The sequence below is a fragment of the Phaethon aethereus genome (genome assembly GCF_964289735.1).
Source record: "Phaethon aethereus genome assembly, chromosome: 16".
Lineage (NCBI taxonomy): Eukaryota > Metazoa > Chordata > Aves > Phaethontiformes > Phaethontidae > Phaethon > Phaethon aethereus.
The window spans coordinates 10,857,224-10,873,791 of NC_138592.1; the positions used below are offsets into that span (position 1 = coordinate 10,857,224).

Consider the following 16,568-nt stretch of genomic DNA (forward strand, 5'->3'; position numbering starts at 1 on the left):
AAAACAGCTTAGCAGTGTTCGGCAGTGGGTGAGATGATTAAAGATTAACCCCCTGCCTCCTGCCTCCACCCCTCTGGGGACTATAGGCCTTGAGGCTCAGCAAATCCTTTCAGAGAAATATTTGAAATAAAAGACAACAGATAGGGGACGCAGCGAAGGCAGAGAGAGGCAGAAGGGCCAATAGCCTCGGACAAGGGAATCGGTACAATCTGGCCCGTGTTTGCTGATGATAATGCGCCTTTCCAAAGCCCTAATAGACATGGAGATGGCAGATTATAGCGCAGCGCTAGACCCGGCGTATACCACTCTGGAGTTTGAGAACATGCAGGTGCTGGCTATGGGCAACGGTAAGTCCCCTCCGTCTTCTCCCCTCCATTGTGGTAGGATGAGCCGGGGGCTGCAGGAGGAGAAGTCCCTGGGGCGGCTGCCGAAATGCTCCCGGGGAGGGCTGGGGCACAGCAGGGGTGTCAGCCGGGGGAGTCCCAGAAGCTCACTGTGGGGGTTTCTGCTTCCCCTGGGGAGAAATAGAGGTGGGGGAGAAATGTTGTGCTCGATGCAGGTGGGATGGTGCCCTGCAGCCCAGACACCTCAGGGACGGGCACACGCCAGGAGCTGAGTGCCATCAGGGGTCCCCACCAGACACTCAGCCCAGGGACTGGGGCTGGGGCTGAGCACAGGGGGGTCTCACCTCCCCCAGACCCCAACCAAGAGAAAAGACTATCCAAAAGTTTCTGAGTGAAACGCTGCTGACAGCTCACCAGACATGACTGAGCCCGTGGCTCCAGAGCAGAGAGCCAGTCCCATCCCAGCAGCAGCTGGAGCGAGGTTTTCCCAGAGCAGAAAGCCATTTAGCGCCTGGCAAGGGTAGAAATCACTACGAATAGCGATTCAAGTGCTGCCCCTGCAGCTGCCCCGAGGCCGAGGCCCTTCCCTGTGCAGCGCTGGGGTGCAGGATGGGATCCCCCTCCCTGGCAGTGCTGCGGGGCCAGGAGGCTCAGTGCCCAGGAAGCGGGGGCGAGGGGACCAGGGAGGGACAGACAAGCATTCCTGTCCCCTCAGGAGGGTAGGATCACACTTAACACACCAGGATTTGCAATGCTGGCCCACCCATTTGGGACCAAGGAGTCCTGGTGACTAAATGCTCAGAGATAACAGGAGATTCCTCTCCAAGTCCCCCTAAAGTCTCTCTAAATATGAGCTTAATGACTAAACAAAGCACGCTGCAGAAATGACGCCCCAAGCCCTTTCCTCCTGCCTGCTGCATCACCAAAGCTGCCGGGGCACCCCTGTCCCAGGAGGACTGTCCCGGCAGCCTGGGCTCTCCCCTCAAAACCCCTGTGGGTCTTCCCTGGATTACAGACCTGCTCTGTCATGGACAGAGCGGCTCTGCTGTGCAATAACCCCTGCCAGACAAGGTCTCAGCCCCTTCTCCGCTCCCCAGGCTGGCCCTACCCAGTCAGGAGTCTTGGGGCTGACAGCAGCCCTCTTCAGCTCTGCCAGTGCCCATCTGGACCCTCCGGGACAAGCCCAGGTCTTGCTCCCTCTCCATGACCCTCTCCCACCCCACACGCAGAGGCTCCTGCACAGGGGGCTGCAACTTGTTCCCCCCGGGACCAGGGACTTCCTGGGGCAGAGGGACACAATAATTATGTATGTCGAGATCAGTCGTGATATGAAATACGCCCTAGAGGTGGAGGAGTCAGTTGGGTTAGGTGGCACCAACACTTCTCCTCATCCTCTGCCCAGCTCCAGACAGGGGCAGGTCTCACCTCCAGGACTGTTGTGTCACTGCCCACACCTCTGCCTGCAAAACCTCTGCCTCCTTTTCTGGCCGAGGACTGCAGGAGAGCTCAGCCCCTGCCCTGCACAGCTCCGCAGTCCCTGCCCTGCACAGCTCCGCAGCTCCAGCCCAGAGGTGCCTGCTCAGCAGTGACCAAGTTTGCTGTTGTCACAGACTAAATGCATCCCATGTTCAGACAGGCTTGGGGACCTCTTGAGGGGGTTCTGTCCTCCTAACACAAGTCTCTACTGCAAGATCTCACCTTTTAAGTAGGATTTCTTCTTTCATCTGTTTACCTTAACTCCAAGTCAGTCCCATTAAACCCACTTCACTGTGGCAGCCAGAAGCCCACTACAAAATAAACTTAATTGGAAAATTATCCATTAGGCAATAATTTCATTGTCGGTTGGCTATTAGACTAAGATGTTGTAATTTCTTTGATAGTGGTGCCAGTTTTTCCGGTTCTATGTTCATCTGATTACAGCACGATACACTGCTACAAAGGGATTTATCTGAGCTGTCACAGATACACAAGTAACATGATTATAGGCAGATCAGCTCTTCCTTCCTCTGCAGTGCAAGTCCCATGTTTAGCTGAAACTGGAAATCTAACTTTCCTTCTGGAACGACCTTCATACAGCTGAGCCCTCGGGATGTGTTTTTAGAGGCAAACTGCTCGCAGGGACGGGAGACAGCCAGAGCTGGCTCAGGAGGAGCTCAGGGCCTCGGGAGCAGGGAGGCACTTTGCACAAGCAGCGCTGAACGCAGAGGAGTGCAGCTACATGGCAGAGTGTGCCAGGCAAGGACACAGAGAGGCAGCAAATGGACTTGGGAAAGAAATATAGGAGGGACACAAGGAATTAGAAAGACAGAAAGCAGGCAAGGAAATTAAAGCTGCTGCCAGAGCCAGGGAAGGGGCTGGCTCAAGATTTCCCCATGCCAGCTCACTGCCAGGGATCACAGGATTCACTCCAGGTTACTCATGCCAAGGGATGGCTTGAGGAGGCTGTGCAGTGCCTGCTGCAATATCCCTTTATCTGTAAAATAAAGGTTAAAATTGTAGCCCTGCCCCAGGCAGCATTGCCCTGGCCTCCCCCAGCACTCATGCTCCAGCTACCAAAGGCAGCCCTGCTAGGACCAACCTTTTTATAGCACTCAGCCCCCTTTCTGCTGGGTGCCAAATGGGAGCAGCTGTGGCCCTCAATTGTGTCCCTACCAAACCCAGAGACCAGGGACCAATAGACTTAGGTATTAAAATCCCAGGAGGTTTCTATAGCTTTGTAGATCCTGGGGATCATTTGTGACCAGGATTTCCACTGAGGCAGGGGAATGTGCCTGTGCTGATACAGGAAAATGTGCATGGGAGGGGACAATTAGATCAACTGAATTAAGGGCTGATCCCTTCAGCCTTGAGGTTTGTTTGGTTTGCTGGAGGGGTTTTAGTGTAGATCTTGTATGGTTTTGAGCCTTTCAGGTGTCCTTTCCTACAGAGGCTGCAGCAATTCCCCATCTTCCCCAAAAAGCCCTGCAAATGCCAGCCCCCCTTGGTCTGTAAGGACTGTAAAACACATTGTTCTCAGCCATGGTGCTACCAGATTCTGGAAGATACCCAACATACAGCCTCCTCCATGCTATAGCATCAACCTTTTTTTCTGGGTTGGCTTGATCCATCCTTCCTTGCATGGGTAGTGTTTGCCCACATGAGTTTTCCAGCTGAAGTCATTTGAGTTTGTTGCGCACTTAAAGTCTTGTTCTCCTGAAGAACAGCTATGCTGGCTCGAGCTCCACGCCTGGCAGAGACTCTCTCCAGCAAAGAGAGCTGGCTACTTCATTTTTCTAATAGCATCTGCTCAGGACTATCTTGGGCTCTTTCAGGGCTATAACACAAACACCTCTCTAATAAATCAGCTGCTCAACCTGAGCCGTAATACCTCAGCTTTAACTCTGCACCAGCTTTTTCTCTGGTCATGCTACTGCAGCTACTGCAGCCCAAAGTGTCTGCAAATCCCTGAGGAATTTTGGCTCTGCTCTGACTCCTGCAAATGAGTTTCTGCTTTGTCTGAGGGCACCTCTGGAGTCAGGCCTTTGGGAAGAGCTGTCTCACCCTGGCACACCGGGAGCTTTTGCACACACAAAATGCAATGATTTAAGACACTGGAAACACCCACTACTCATTACACACCTCCCTGGCCAGCCCCTGCTGTACAGTCTGGCTGCAGCTGCCTGGTTCCTCCAAATATCAAGCCCCTCACTGAAAACTGAGTTAGGAAATGTTGGCTGTTTGTCTCACCATCTTCTTCTTCCTGTGTCCTTCCCCAAGCAGACACGTCTCCATCAGAAGCATCCAACCTCAACACTTCCAACAGCATCGGGGTTAGCGCACTGTGTGCCATCTGTGGGGACCGTGCCACAGGGAAGCATTATGGGGCTTCCAGCTGCGATGGCTGCAAAGGCTTCTTCAGGAGGAGCGTCCGGAAGAACCACATGTACTCCTGCAGGTAAGGGCAGAGGGGACAGTCCTCAGGAGCTGAACAGCAAAGCCCTCAGAGCACAGCAGCATGGTCCTTCAGCTTCTTCATCCTCCCTGCATCTTCCATCACCCTCCCTGACCTCACCCCTCAGCTGGGAAGGGCCAGCCCTCACTCTAGGACTGCCCTTCAGTGATCACTGGGGAAAGACCCTGGGAGGTCTCACCCTGTTCTTTAGGGGCAAAGCACATGTTCTTGCAAATGGATGTGGCCAACAGTGGATGTGACCAGCAAGCAAGGTGGTGCCAGGGGGGTAAACCTTATTAGAGGGGCTGAGCACCTTGCTACTCTGTGCCCTGAGCGCAGCGCAAACCCTGCTCACTCCCTGGGGGCACTTCAATGGCCTCCTGTGCCTTCTCTGTCACAAGTTGGAAGTGTGTCTGCCATCTACATAAAATGCTGTCACTACCTGTTACATGATAAAAGAACATCTAAGGACACAAGCTGGGCAGAGTAGCGTGCATGTCTCTGCAGATGAGACATGCATGTTGCTCCTGCAACTCAACTCATGCACTGCACCTTGTGTCAGTGGTGGTAGCCCACAGCTCTCCTGTGCCATCAGTGGCTGTGACGTGCCTGCTCACTGCTCTGAGCAACTGAGACACAGAGAGTCACAGAGGAAACCAAGGATTCCTCAGCTCAGACTGTCTAAATCACTTGGGCTTTTTGAGTGAGTTACCCCTGATGGCCTGATAGCCACTTGGAGAGTGTGAACAGCAACATGACTCTAAAATCTGAGTGACAGAAAGAAGCCCCAGGTTTATGACTGCACATGAAGCACATTATTACTTGCACCCCAGGGTCATTGAAGCTGGCTGCCCAGGGATACCCCTCCCCGCAGCTCCAGTGGGAAAAGCCAAGGTCCCCAGTTCTTTGGAGACTAGTACTTTTATGTCAGTGCTACCTAAATGCTTAAAAAGCTGCTTTCAGGCATCCATTTTCGGAAATCTTAGCTTGGGGCTTTAAAAAGTATGTTAGAAACAAGCCTTTTCAAGAGCTACAGAACTGGGCATGGCTGGGAGACCTTTCCCAGCTCTGTACACCTTTGTCTTTACTTTGCAAGTTTGATCAATCAGCAGTAAATTAGAGCAAATTTGCAAGTGAAATTCATGCTGCAAATGGCTACCAGGCTTATGCTTGCATGCAAGAGCCACACACACGAGAGGTCAGTGTTTGCCCCACCATGTGCGATGGATTTGGTGATACAAACATGGAGGGAAGGAGCTGGTTGCTTCCCACGTTCTCTTTGAAGCACAGGTGGCTGCAGAGCTGTCTGCACACTAATGATGCTGTCCAGAGATCAGAAGCAACCTGCCTGGATCCCAGACACATCCCTGGAGAGATGCAGGGACTTAAACCCGCTTCTTAACCTTACTCACACCAGAACAATCTTCTACCTTTTTTTTAATTCAGAATAAATGCATTCTTCCTTCTAACTGGGATCTATCTTACAACAGAGGCTACCAAGGTGTCTCTGACCCTCCTCACTCACTCTTTTAACTTCACTGAGGCTTGTTAGTCCACCGTGAGCATCCTATGCCTAGTGTTTAGTGAGTAAGACCAGCAGCCTGAGTTCCTGCATGCAACTGTCAGCTCTATCCCACCTTTATTGAACATCCAGAGGTAGAGCAGGGGGCTGAGATGTTCAGTGCAAAGAGGAAACCTCAGGTTAAACAAGCGTGGAAATGGGACAAACTGGGGTTCGTTTCTCAGGCTGAGCCTCTGGGAACCTGCTCTGAGCATATCCTGGAGCTTGGAGCTCTGTCTTGTCTTGCCTTCAGGCTCAGTCTTGCTGCTCCTCACACCTCTCTCTCTTCCCAGGTTTAACAGGCAGTGTGTGGTAGACAAAGACAAAAGAAACCAGTGCCGATACTGCAGGCTTAAGAAGTGCTTCCGAGCAGGAATGAAGAAGGAAGGTGGGTGACGGCGTGGTTCCCCGTGCTCCCCACAGCAACAGTCACGCTGGCTGCATATGTTTGAGGAAGCTGTCACAGCCCAAGGCCAGTCCCTGCTGTGCACACGCTCGCCCAGCCAGCTTAGCCCTGCCTTCCCTCCACAGTGCTCTCCTGTGCACAGATCCAGACCCCCATCACAGGAGGGGTTAGGGAGAGTTTTGGCATCTAGTCATGACCCCTGCATGTACCCAACCTGCCGACTCCCACCCATGCGAAGTCCTTGCAAGCAGCCATGGTCCCAACAGTTGAGGGCAAAGCATGGGGGCCCTGTGTGCTCCCAAATTCAATTTCAGGGCCCCTTCTCAGGGCACCTCTCAAAATGCCAGCAAAGACAAGCCCATGAAAGTGCTGCATGGCCATGCTTGTGTCCCAGAACTGCCTGTGCTTGTACACACAAATCACACCTGGGGCTTTTCAGCTCACTCTTGCTCACACTAACGCACACATCACTGTGCTCCCACATAGCTGGGGCATCTGAGTGATTTGGGAACACTCCTCAACATCAGTGAGAAGCAGAAACTTCAAAGAAGGCGGGCACAATTTGGAAACACTTTGGGAAAATTGCTGTAAGTGCTGTTGTCCTAGAGTCACCATGAAATCCACAGCTGGTCAGGTGAGTCCAGCAAAGGGCACAACTGTCATTTTGCCCCTTTTTGCTAATGTGCATACAGGTTCTTGCTGATCCTCTGCAGAGAGCTTAGTTTTATCTGATACATCAGCCATGGCAAAAAGGTCCCAGAGCACGGTGGAGCATTTTGACTATTTAACTCCATATGAAATGAGTAAAGATATCCACCCCCCTGCATGGCCCAAGCTCACCCCAACTTCCCTGCGTCTGTCTCTGCAGCCCTTCCAGGTTCCCATGACTCAGACACGACGGAACAGGTTTCCTCCTTGTTCAGCCCTCGGTTCTCAGAAGCACTCACAGTGGCAAGGAAACCTGGGGCTGCTGTGGTCTTGCTGGTGGCCCCACTGGTGGCCACACAGGTGGACCTGTTGGTGGAGGGACAGACTGCAAGGAGCAGCCCAGAGGAGCTGCCTGGCACCTCGCAGAGCTCACCCTATTGATGTCTGCAAAGGGACAACCAGGAGGCATCTGGCCCTCTTGTTTCATGCAGAGAAATTAAATCCTGTGCTCCCCCCACTTCACACCCCCTCGAGGAGAAGCTTAGGAGAAAAGGGGTCCTTGAAGACAACAGGGAAGTACCAGCAGCACCTGGGCAGCTTCCCCAGGAACACCAGCCTGTGGGAACACCCTTGAGCAGGAACATTTCTTCCCTGTTAAAGGGGATGAGGTATTGCAAGGAACTTGGCTTGACTTTTCCTGAAGAACATAGGAATCCTCCTCTCCCTGCAGCGCCTGCTCATCCCATGCCCAGAGCTTTGCCGCTGTCTGTTAATATTCAATAGAAGTTACATTAGGTGCATGACCAGCTAATACTGAGCAAACATTTGGAAAACATCATGGCGTGACTGAACTCGGGGGCCTGCTACTGATAACAAGCAGCATAACCTTGAGAGCTCCTATTTACAGCCGCTGACTGCAGGGCTTTTCTTCTGGCCCAGCCTCATTATTGCTTTTTATCAGGTGGATTTATACATTGAGAAAGTATCAATCTAGAGAGCCACCAGCCTAAGGCAGGGACTGTTCTGTTTCCCCTGCCATCGATCAATACGTTATTTGAGCAGATGGCTTTGACTGGTGTGGCCGTGGTGAGTTACACATCCCACAGCCTCGTGGCAGACAGAGGGGCAAATCCTCCCCCTCGGCACTACTGCTTCTGCTCTGGCTGCTGCCACCTCTAGACTCAAAGCCCCAGTCCTCCTCAAGACTAGACCAAGCAGGGAGGCACACTGGGGTCGAACCTGTCCTGGGACTCTCTTTACAATACGGTATGAGAGAGCTCTGTTGCTCTGGATAGATAAGTAGGACCCGTTCTGCACTTCCTTCCTTATTGTAGCTTAGACAGAAGTTTTCCAACTGCTCCTACCCAGTGCAAGAGCTTCCCAAACAGAGCTCACAGAAGTCATGTGGGCAGACAAAGAAGCCAAGACACTCGACGCCTCCATTTCACACATAAGCTTTGGGCTGCATGCATGAGCATGGCCACCATTTCAGACCCCGTATCTTGAAATCAAAAAACTTAGAGCCAGATCCTTTGAAAGGAAACTTTCTCTTTGAACTCTACAGGATTTGGACCAGGTGTTTGGGTTCTGAAACAACCCCATCCCAGAAAAGCCTAATAAAGCAAATGTGAAAACAGAACCACCAGATGTAGTTAGCTGTCACAGGCATCCCGTCACAAACCAGACACAGCTGCAGCTCTGCCCTGCCAGGCAGGGAAGCTGGGAAACTGCAGCTAAGGAAGGGGAATGCCAGAAGTCTGTGCTATTTTTTCGTGTGCATTGCCATGAATGACCTACAGCTCAGCCAAAATACTCTCTTGCAGCTGTACAAAATGAACGGGACCGAATCAGCACACGGAGATCAAGTTATGAAGATAGCAGCTTGCCCTCCATCAATGTCTTACTGCAGGCAGAAGTCCTGGCACAACAGGTACCTCTTCTTTCTTCTTTGGCAAATAAAAAAGCATCAGGTACTATCTGGCCAGTAGGGACAACTGAGTGTTTAATATCTGAGTCTTCACATTACCACCTTTTTTGTAAGTAACTTATCTGCCAGCTCAACACTGGTTTTTCAAAGACATTTGTTACCTGAAACCATCCCTTTAATGATCCTTGGTCCAGAACTCAGTTGTAATAATATGCAATAATCTGTTCTGCTTTGATGGGACACATGAAGGCTGGAGAGCCTGCTGGAAGAAAATAGGGTAGAGTCACTGAAATTCAAGGAGCCGTGGCTTCCCAAGCCAGCTGAGGGGGTGGCCTCACACAGTCTCCCCTCCCCATCAGCTGTTAGGAACTTCAGATTCTGGCTTCCTGCACAGTTTCACAAGGAATGAGTTTCATGCTTGTTTTATGCAGATATTCTTTCCAGTGTTTGCTTGAAATTCCCATTTCCACAAGCATACTGCCACGACTTACTTCCTAGAGTGTTCACCTGAAAAAATTACTCTGATTTAAGAATTTGGGTATTGCAAACAGTGTACATCAGGTCAGCACTGTCTGGGAAGACATGGGACAGGATGGGAGCACACAGGCTACAGGAATGGTTTATCTGTGAGAACAAGCGATGAGGATGGGGCTGTGCTGGAGGCAAGAGCTGCCACCCTTCATGGCAGCTGGAGAGAGCAGCACTCCTTGTCCTGGGGAAAGTGAAGAGGGGTTTGAGTTGGCAGTCTGTATTCCTCCTTGCTTCAAAGGTCATATTACCCTGAAGGCTGCCCTGGGAGATGCTGCAGGACAGGACATGTGCTCTGGGCTCCACACGAGGGCTCGGGCTGTAAGGTCCGCTTCTCCAAGGAGGGGATATGCCACAAGGGCCAAGGGCCAATCCTGTACACAAAAAGCATATCTAGTCTCATCCCATGTCTCAACTTGTCCTACGCAGGCCCTAATATACTTATATACCCCATAAAAATAATATTGGTGCTGCTCCCAGAGGTCTGAGATCATGGGGTCTCAAGTCACCAGATCTACAAGGGAAGGACATTTGCACCACTGCAGTGGCATCATACCTGTGGCATCTCCAAGACTGGAGCAGGGTCTGCTGATAAAAACTACAACCATTGACAAATCCAGGGGAGCTTCTACTCTCCCACAGAGCACAGAGAGACTCATTAAACAAGGCAGGCTCCAGCACGGTAATTGGTAACTTTTATGTGCCTGGCTAATTAGCACAAGATACTGCTGAGGAGCTGCTTTCTCCAAGATCTCAGGTCACCCACTCAGAGGTCTTTATTTATTTGCTAAGCCTTCCGGGCTCTCTGATTAGGGTAATACATGGTGAGATTTTTACAATCTTATTTATTCAATAACAGCTCGAGCACTGGAAAGCTTCCAGGTAATGAAACCTGGGGAAAAAAAAAAAATTGCAGGTGGCATTTGAAATCCATTTCCTTGGGGAGGCTGGCAGAGTCCAAGCTGAAAATGCTGGCAGGAACAGGACAGGAAGAGCTGATGTTGTACAAGAGCACAGAGGGCAGGCGGAGGGCAGCAATGGGGTTGAGTTAATTGCTTACAGAAGCATGAGGATAAAGTAGTGACTAAGGGCAAATTTTTAGATGAGCTGGGTGAGCAGCTATGCATGAGAACCGGGCAGGAGGTTGGGTGCCTGGTTTGAGGGAGATATTCTTTTCAGCTCTGTGTGATGGTACTTCTAGAGTTGTCAGGCTTGTCTTTTGCAAATGAAATGGCCCCATTTGCCTCTGCAATCACAAATAATTCACCATGCAAAAATGCGACCTGTGTTGCGGGCATGTTTGCACATGCGCAGTTTTGCCAAAAAGGGCCTAAAAGCTGGGGGGAGGTGGGAGGTTGTTGTCTTTAAAGTCTGTCTTTAGCATTTCAGATTGGGTAATGTAACAAACATTAATGACCTGGTGCTCACAGAAAGCAATGTCAGACCTAGAAGGCTACCTTCAGCAGAGACTTCTTGTGCTCATGGTGACTCAGAGTGGAGTGTCAAAAGCAGCCAAGGCAGGTCTGGCTCTGAAGCAGCATGGAAGGGGGAGCAGTTCTCTGCCCTTTGGTGGGACCAAATAGCTTGTGCAGCAGCACTGGGTGGACGTGTCCTTGCTACTGGTGAGGCTGACTGCTACATGAGCCCCTCTGTTCCCTCCTGGATCTTGACTGAGCACATCTGTTCAGTGGGAGGAAGACCTTGGCTTTAGAAACATTTCTTCTGTGCTTTCTAGTCTATCCAAGGCATGACAGTTTACCGAGGTGATCCATAGCCTCAGCTCTGAAGTATTTCATGTTCACAGATCCACAGGTTGATCTCGATTTAAATGACTTGTGCTGGGCCACGTATTCTGAGGGCTGGATGTGCAACGGAAAAAAGTAATCATTGATGCTGGAGTCTGCATCAACACAACCCATGGGCTGGGGATTTTCCTGTCTATGTTTCCTCTGTGGCACTGAAAGCTGAAGGATCTCTTCTCTCCTTCCAGATATCATCACCAGTTCCTGTGATCAACGGAGACATTCGAGGGAAGAAGATTGCCAACATCTCTGATGTGTGCGAGTCCATGAAGCAGCAGCTACTAGTGCTGGTGGAGTGGGCCAAATATATCCCTGCCTTCTGTGAGCTGCCCTTGGACGACCAGGCAAGTCCCCCATCCACCCCACCTTGCTCTGCCCTGCCAAAGGCAGTGGGGAGCTGAAGGAGAGCCAGCCAGCTGAGACCTTCAAAGAAAATGTGCATTGTCCACTCTGTTATCCTGACTGCTGCAGCTGATTGGGAATGGCATCCATACAATGCCCACACAGGCCATTTGCATGTGCAGCTAATCAGTCGATGAGCGCAGTCATGATAACACTGAGCTCAAATTAGGTACGTAATCAGGAGCACATTTTGCACAGGTCTATCAGTCAATTATTAATATATTGTGCAGCACTTTGAAAACCTGAAGTGCTATACAAATACTTAGGGTAATTAGACTTAGTAGGACAGAATTCTAGCCTAATGTCTGCTCAAGTCTTAAAACCAAATCTACCCGACTTTCTTTCTGCTTCTTGCCTGGGGATATGTTTGTATCCATCTCGTGGTGCGGAATTATTGAAACTAAACACTAGTTTGCTCCCAAGACAGTAAGAAAACCTCTCTTCAGAGTTAAAAACCAGAAATATATTTGCATTTAACGCAAATTACTAAAATGACATTTGCTGATTCCATAACAAAATAAGCACAGTGGGTTTGAAATCCTCTGTAGAACTATGCTGCAGGATCTCAGGCAGCCTCAAAGAGATACACAGAGATGCCTCTTGTGTAAGTCTAAATTTCAGAGGTCTGCAGCAAGTGTTGCGGGACATGATGTCGGCCCAGCCTTTAACAGGATGTGTGGATGGTGGGGAGGCTCCAGAAAGAAGGGATAGCACTTCTGGCAGTTCTCAGCACAGGTCCTGTCACAGCTAGGAAGGTATTTCCAATCTTCCCAGTGTTCGGTCACAAAACCAGCATGGGTCCTCTTCAGCTAGGATCAGTCTCCATCCATGTTGATCTAGAGGTAATTTTTACATCATGAAGATCATTTGATCCAGCTGATCAAAACCTCCTGAATCCTAAAACTGAGATCTTCAGTAATAACCCAGCAGCACAAAGACCTGGGGAATTCAGTGCTGTGAACATAGAGCATATTTCCCTCTTTACTATTGTGTGCAAGTGCTAACTTGTTTAAAATGGTAAGAAACCTGTTAAACTCCTAAGATAAATAAAATTCAAAAATTATGAAAAACAAAATGGACTTCAATGACAAATGAGATTTAGACAGCAAACGGGCTGCAGTCCAGTGGAGGCTTGGGCAGCTCTGCATAACGCATTGCACCCATGTGCCATTTGGAACAGAGGCAGTAAACCTGGTTAATAACTCTGCAAACTACAGTAATTTCCACAAGGGCTCATTTTACAATTGTGGGGCTGCAAAATTTCTCAAAGAAGAAAACAAAGCCTAGAGATGACATTGTCTGAACCCTGCCTTCCCACAGAGGAGAGGCTGCTCTCGGCATGTCCCACAGGCTTGGCTTAGCTCAGATAGGTCTTCTGTTATGACCAGCCATTCCCCATCATGAGCAGTTCCCAATCTATCCCAAAGGGCTTGAGAGGAAAGACTGTGCTGCATTAAAATTAATCAATTAATGCTATCTGTGCTTTCGAAGGACAGTGTGAGAACAGAGGCAGCAGATAGTCAGGGGAGTGCAGGAGGATGGACAGAAATGCCAGGGAGCAGGAATGAACAAATCTATGTGCAAGCCAGCTGCCAAAGGGGCATGGAAGCCAGTCAACACATGTCCAGTGGGAATGTTTAATGTTGGGAAACGCTGTTACAATGTCATTAGAACATTGCCTGAGAATGAATCATCTCGACCAACTTTTTTATAGGAACGGTCATACCCAACCCCTCATTCTTCCTCTGCACCAAAATGTTAAAGTCCTGGGTTTGGTGGGACAAAGCCATTTCATTTCAAAGTTAAAGTTCTACTTTGTTGTGTTACAACTTCTATATTTATCCTAGTTCACAATGGGATGATCTATCTCAGGTTGATCACTGCAAGAACAAATATCAAATGAGATGGTCTTGCCTTGTTGAAGTAATTTACTTTAACCCCGCTCAAACAAGCAAATTTTATAGAAACAAAAATGGTGGTTTCAAACTGAGCTTTCTTGAATTTGCATTAGGCAGGAAATTTCTATGATGTGAGGGCTTTGTTTCCCTTGGAACTCACAGTTTTTCCATCCTTCTCAAAGTTTCATCAGGTAGGAAAGCTCAGGTTTTTTGCAGCTCTGGTAATTACAAGCAGCTTGGTTAACACATACGCCCATGTTTGGATAGTGATAGAGAGAAGCTAGATTTTGGCATACAGATAAAGGTTCCCCAGCATCATGTGTGCATAGTCTTTTTGCAAGGACCTCCATTCTGTTTATTTTGCATAACTCTTTTTTTCACCCTCTGAAATAAAAAAAAATCTCTCAGATATCAGCATCTTTTTTAACCAGAGCTCTCTTCTTCGGGTGACACATTGTCCAGGCATTTCTGGTAGGCTAAGACTTCTCTTGGCTTTGTCAGATGCTGAGGTATAACACACTGGAAAAGGGGACCATTCCTATCAGACACACTTTTCAGGATCTCTCCATTAATGTTTAATGATTGTTTTCTCCAGCAGAGGCTTCTGGCTGGACATTAAGAAGCTTCTGTCAGGCTGTCCAATCGTTAACTTCTGTTTCTGCCTAAATCTCTGAAATTCTTAACTGAAGGAGGGCAAAAGATTCAGAACATTCTCAGGAGCCACTGAAGGGTGTAAAATGAAACACTTCAATCATTAATGTCAAGGCAGAAAAACATCCCTTTGGCTTCCCTGGCCCAAATGCCCATTGCTGTGGAGGGAACAAATGACCAGAGGGTGACCCCACTAGCTGTGTGGATGTGGGTCCCCATGAGCGTGCTTTCAGTGGGAGGTAGGCATGGCCCAGAGGGACAGCAACTGTCCACAGCAGTGGATCGTACTTCTCCTCACTTCCCACGCTGGAGCATGGTCTCTGGTTCTGCCCTTGGTAGGAGCTGCCTGCTGGCCTGAGGTCCTGGGACAGTCTATCATGGTCTTGCTCATGACATGTGCCATGAATGTGGGATGTTTCAGGTTCTGTCTATTATTTACTGGTTCTGCTGGATTTATAGCTGTTCATGCACAGGAGTAAAACATTTTTTGACCTCTTTTTTGATTGTGACTGGAGACGGGCTCTCACTCCCCATCCTTGAGTGCAGTACAGAAATGCTAGGCTTTCTTTCTTGCTTACGTGAAATCACAGCCTTGTCTCTGTCTCTGCATCATGCAAATAACTTTTCCCTGCCCTTGCAGGTAGCACTGCTGCGAGCACATGCAGGAGAACATCTGTTACTGGGAGCTGCCAAGAGGTCCATGGTGTTCAAGGATGTCTTGCTGCTAGGTAAAGAGTGCGTTTCTGCTCCCGGCCCATCTGCTTCTGCAAAGCTTCCCTGCTGGTGTGAAGGGGAGCATGGTTCAGTGTTTGTGGGCATCCTTTTTGCAAGGTGATGGCTTAAGCTCTTCTGTATTTCAGCGAGCATAGCACAATCTTTGGGTGCAGCTAGGTCTGGCTGACATTTACATCAAGGCCACAACATGTGGAAAAGTTGGGGGACTATGAACATTCACACTGGCCCCCCTCGGTTTGTGTAAGCAGGCTGTGGTGTGATTGACTCGCTCCTCGCTCAGCTTTTCCTTGCTTGAGTGACTCCTGAGTAAGGAGAGGCTGCTCTGGCAACACAGATCGGCATTTCCGGTGGGCTGAACCAGGGAAGGGATGGAAGGAGGAACTTCTTAAGTCCTCCACCCTCAATCTGGGTTTTGAACTCCTTGCCACCCTTGATAAGTCTTGGGCAATGACAAGGCGATGGTCTCTGTGCTGCTTGTCCAAAGGAAATGACCACATCATCCCACGGAACTGCCCCGAACTGGTGGAGGTGAACCGCGTGGCCATCCGCATCCTGGACGAGCTGGTCCTCCCCTTCCAGGAGCTGCAGATAGATGATAATGAATATGCCTGCTTGAAAGCCATCATCTTCTTCGACCCAGGTATGCTCCAGCTTAGTGAGGGTTACCATCAGAGGGGACTGGTCTGGGTTATGCTGACTAATACAGGTCCTGAGTTGTGGAAATGCTGCCTAGTCTCCTCTCTGGGCCAAACTGTTCGCAGAGGGAGGGACAAGTCAGCCTAAATAGAGAAAACATGTCCCTTACAGCAGATGATAGACAATCATCTCACAGCTCACCTCAGCCTGCGCCCAGACTTCATGCTACTACTGAAGAGCAGTTCCTAGGGAAGCAGCCTGGGTAGCTTGTTCTGTGGGTTGTTTCAGATGCCAAAGGACTGAGTGACCCCTCCAAGATCAAGCGGATGCGGTACCAGGTGCAGGTCAGCCTGGAGGACTACATCAATGATCGGCAATACGACTCACGGGGCCGCTTCGGGGAGCTGCTGCTGCTGTTGCCTGTGCTGCAGAGCATCACCTGGCAGATGATAGAACAGATCCAGTTTGTCAAGCTCTTTGGCATGGCTAAGATTGACAACCTGCTACAGGAGATGCTGCTAGGAGGTGAGTACATGAGGGTCCTACAAGAGGCCTCTCAGTGTTCCCTGATCACCATCCCCTTAAGAACCTCTATAGCCATTGCTCCCTACCCAAAAAAGGTGGAGACAGCCTGTATGGCAGGTTAGCCATTGACTCACACAAAATCATCTCCCCTGTCACTGGCAATGGTCCTCCATTTCTAGTCACCAAAAGAGATGCATTAGCTGTGCATCTGTTCACAGAGAGGTGTCCCCAGCCCTCTGCATGTAGACAAGCTTTGCTGTGTGACCCCTAGACTGCTACCAGCCAGCTGTTTCACTAACCCTCCTCTGTGTCAGAAGGGAGTCATCAAAACAAAAGGGTCTGAAAGGTCAGGTTGAAAGAGTGTCGCAGATTTTCTACTGGGAGCATCCATGGGACAGAACAAAATGAGAAGTTGCACTGTGCTATTCTTTACGTGGAGGTGTGATTCAAGAGGAGAGGAATATAATCCTGTACAAGAGGAAATGCAGGCAGTGGGCAGGAGTTAGTGAGCCCAAGCATCCATGGAGGAAAATGGGAAGGTTGTGCTCCAATGACATATGCACAAGCTGATCAT

General features: G+C 49.7%; 1 protein-coding gene across 3 annotated transcripts in view; it reads left to right on the forward strand.

The window, feature by feature from the left end:
• HNF4A (hepatocyte nuclear factor 4 alpha) overlaps positions 1 to 16,568 on the forward strand; it is a gene marked incomplete at both ends in the record, with an annotated part of 36,285 nt that overhangs the window by 18,616 nt on the left and 1,101 nt on the right. The window contains 8 exons of one of the 3 annotated variants that reach the window (XM_082007440.1): positions 227 to 347; positions 4,104 to 4,278; positions 6,130 to 6,224; positions 8,714 to 8,820; positions 11,336 to 11,491; positions 14,739 to 14,826; positions 15,318 to 15,473; positions 15,758 to 15,994. In XM_082007440.1, the coding sequence (XP_081863566.1) occupies positions 227 to 347; positions 4,104 to 4,278; positions 6,130 to 6,224; positions 8,714 to 8,820; positions 11,336 to 11,491; positions 14,739 to 14,826; positions 15,318 to 15,473; positions 15,758 to 15,994 (1,135 nt within the window). Of the gene's footprint in view, positions 1 to 226; positions 348 to 4,100; positions 4,279 to 6,129; positions 6,225 to 8,713; positions 8,821 to 11,335; positions 11,492 to 14,738; positions 14,827 to 15,317; positions 15,474 to 15,757; positions 15,995 to 16,568 lie in introns of those variants that run through there. The other 2 variants (XM_082007441.1, XM_082007442.1) reach the window with 2 other exon arrangements.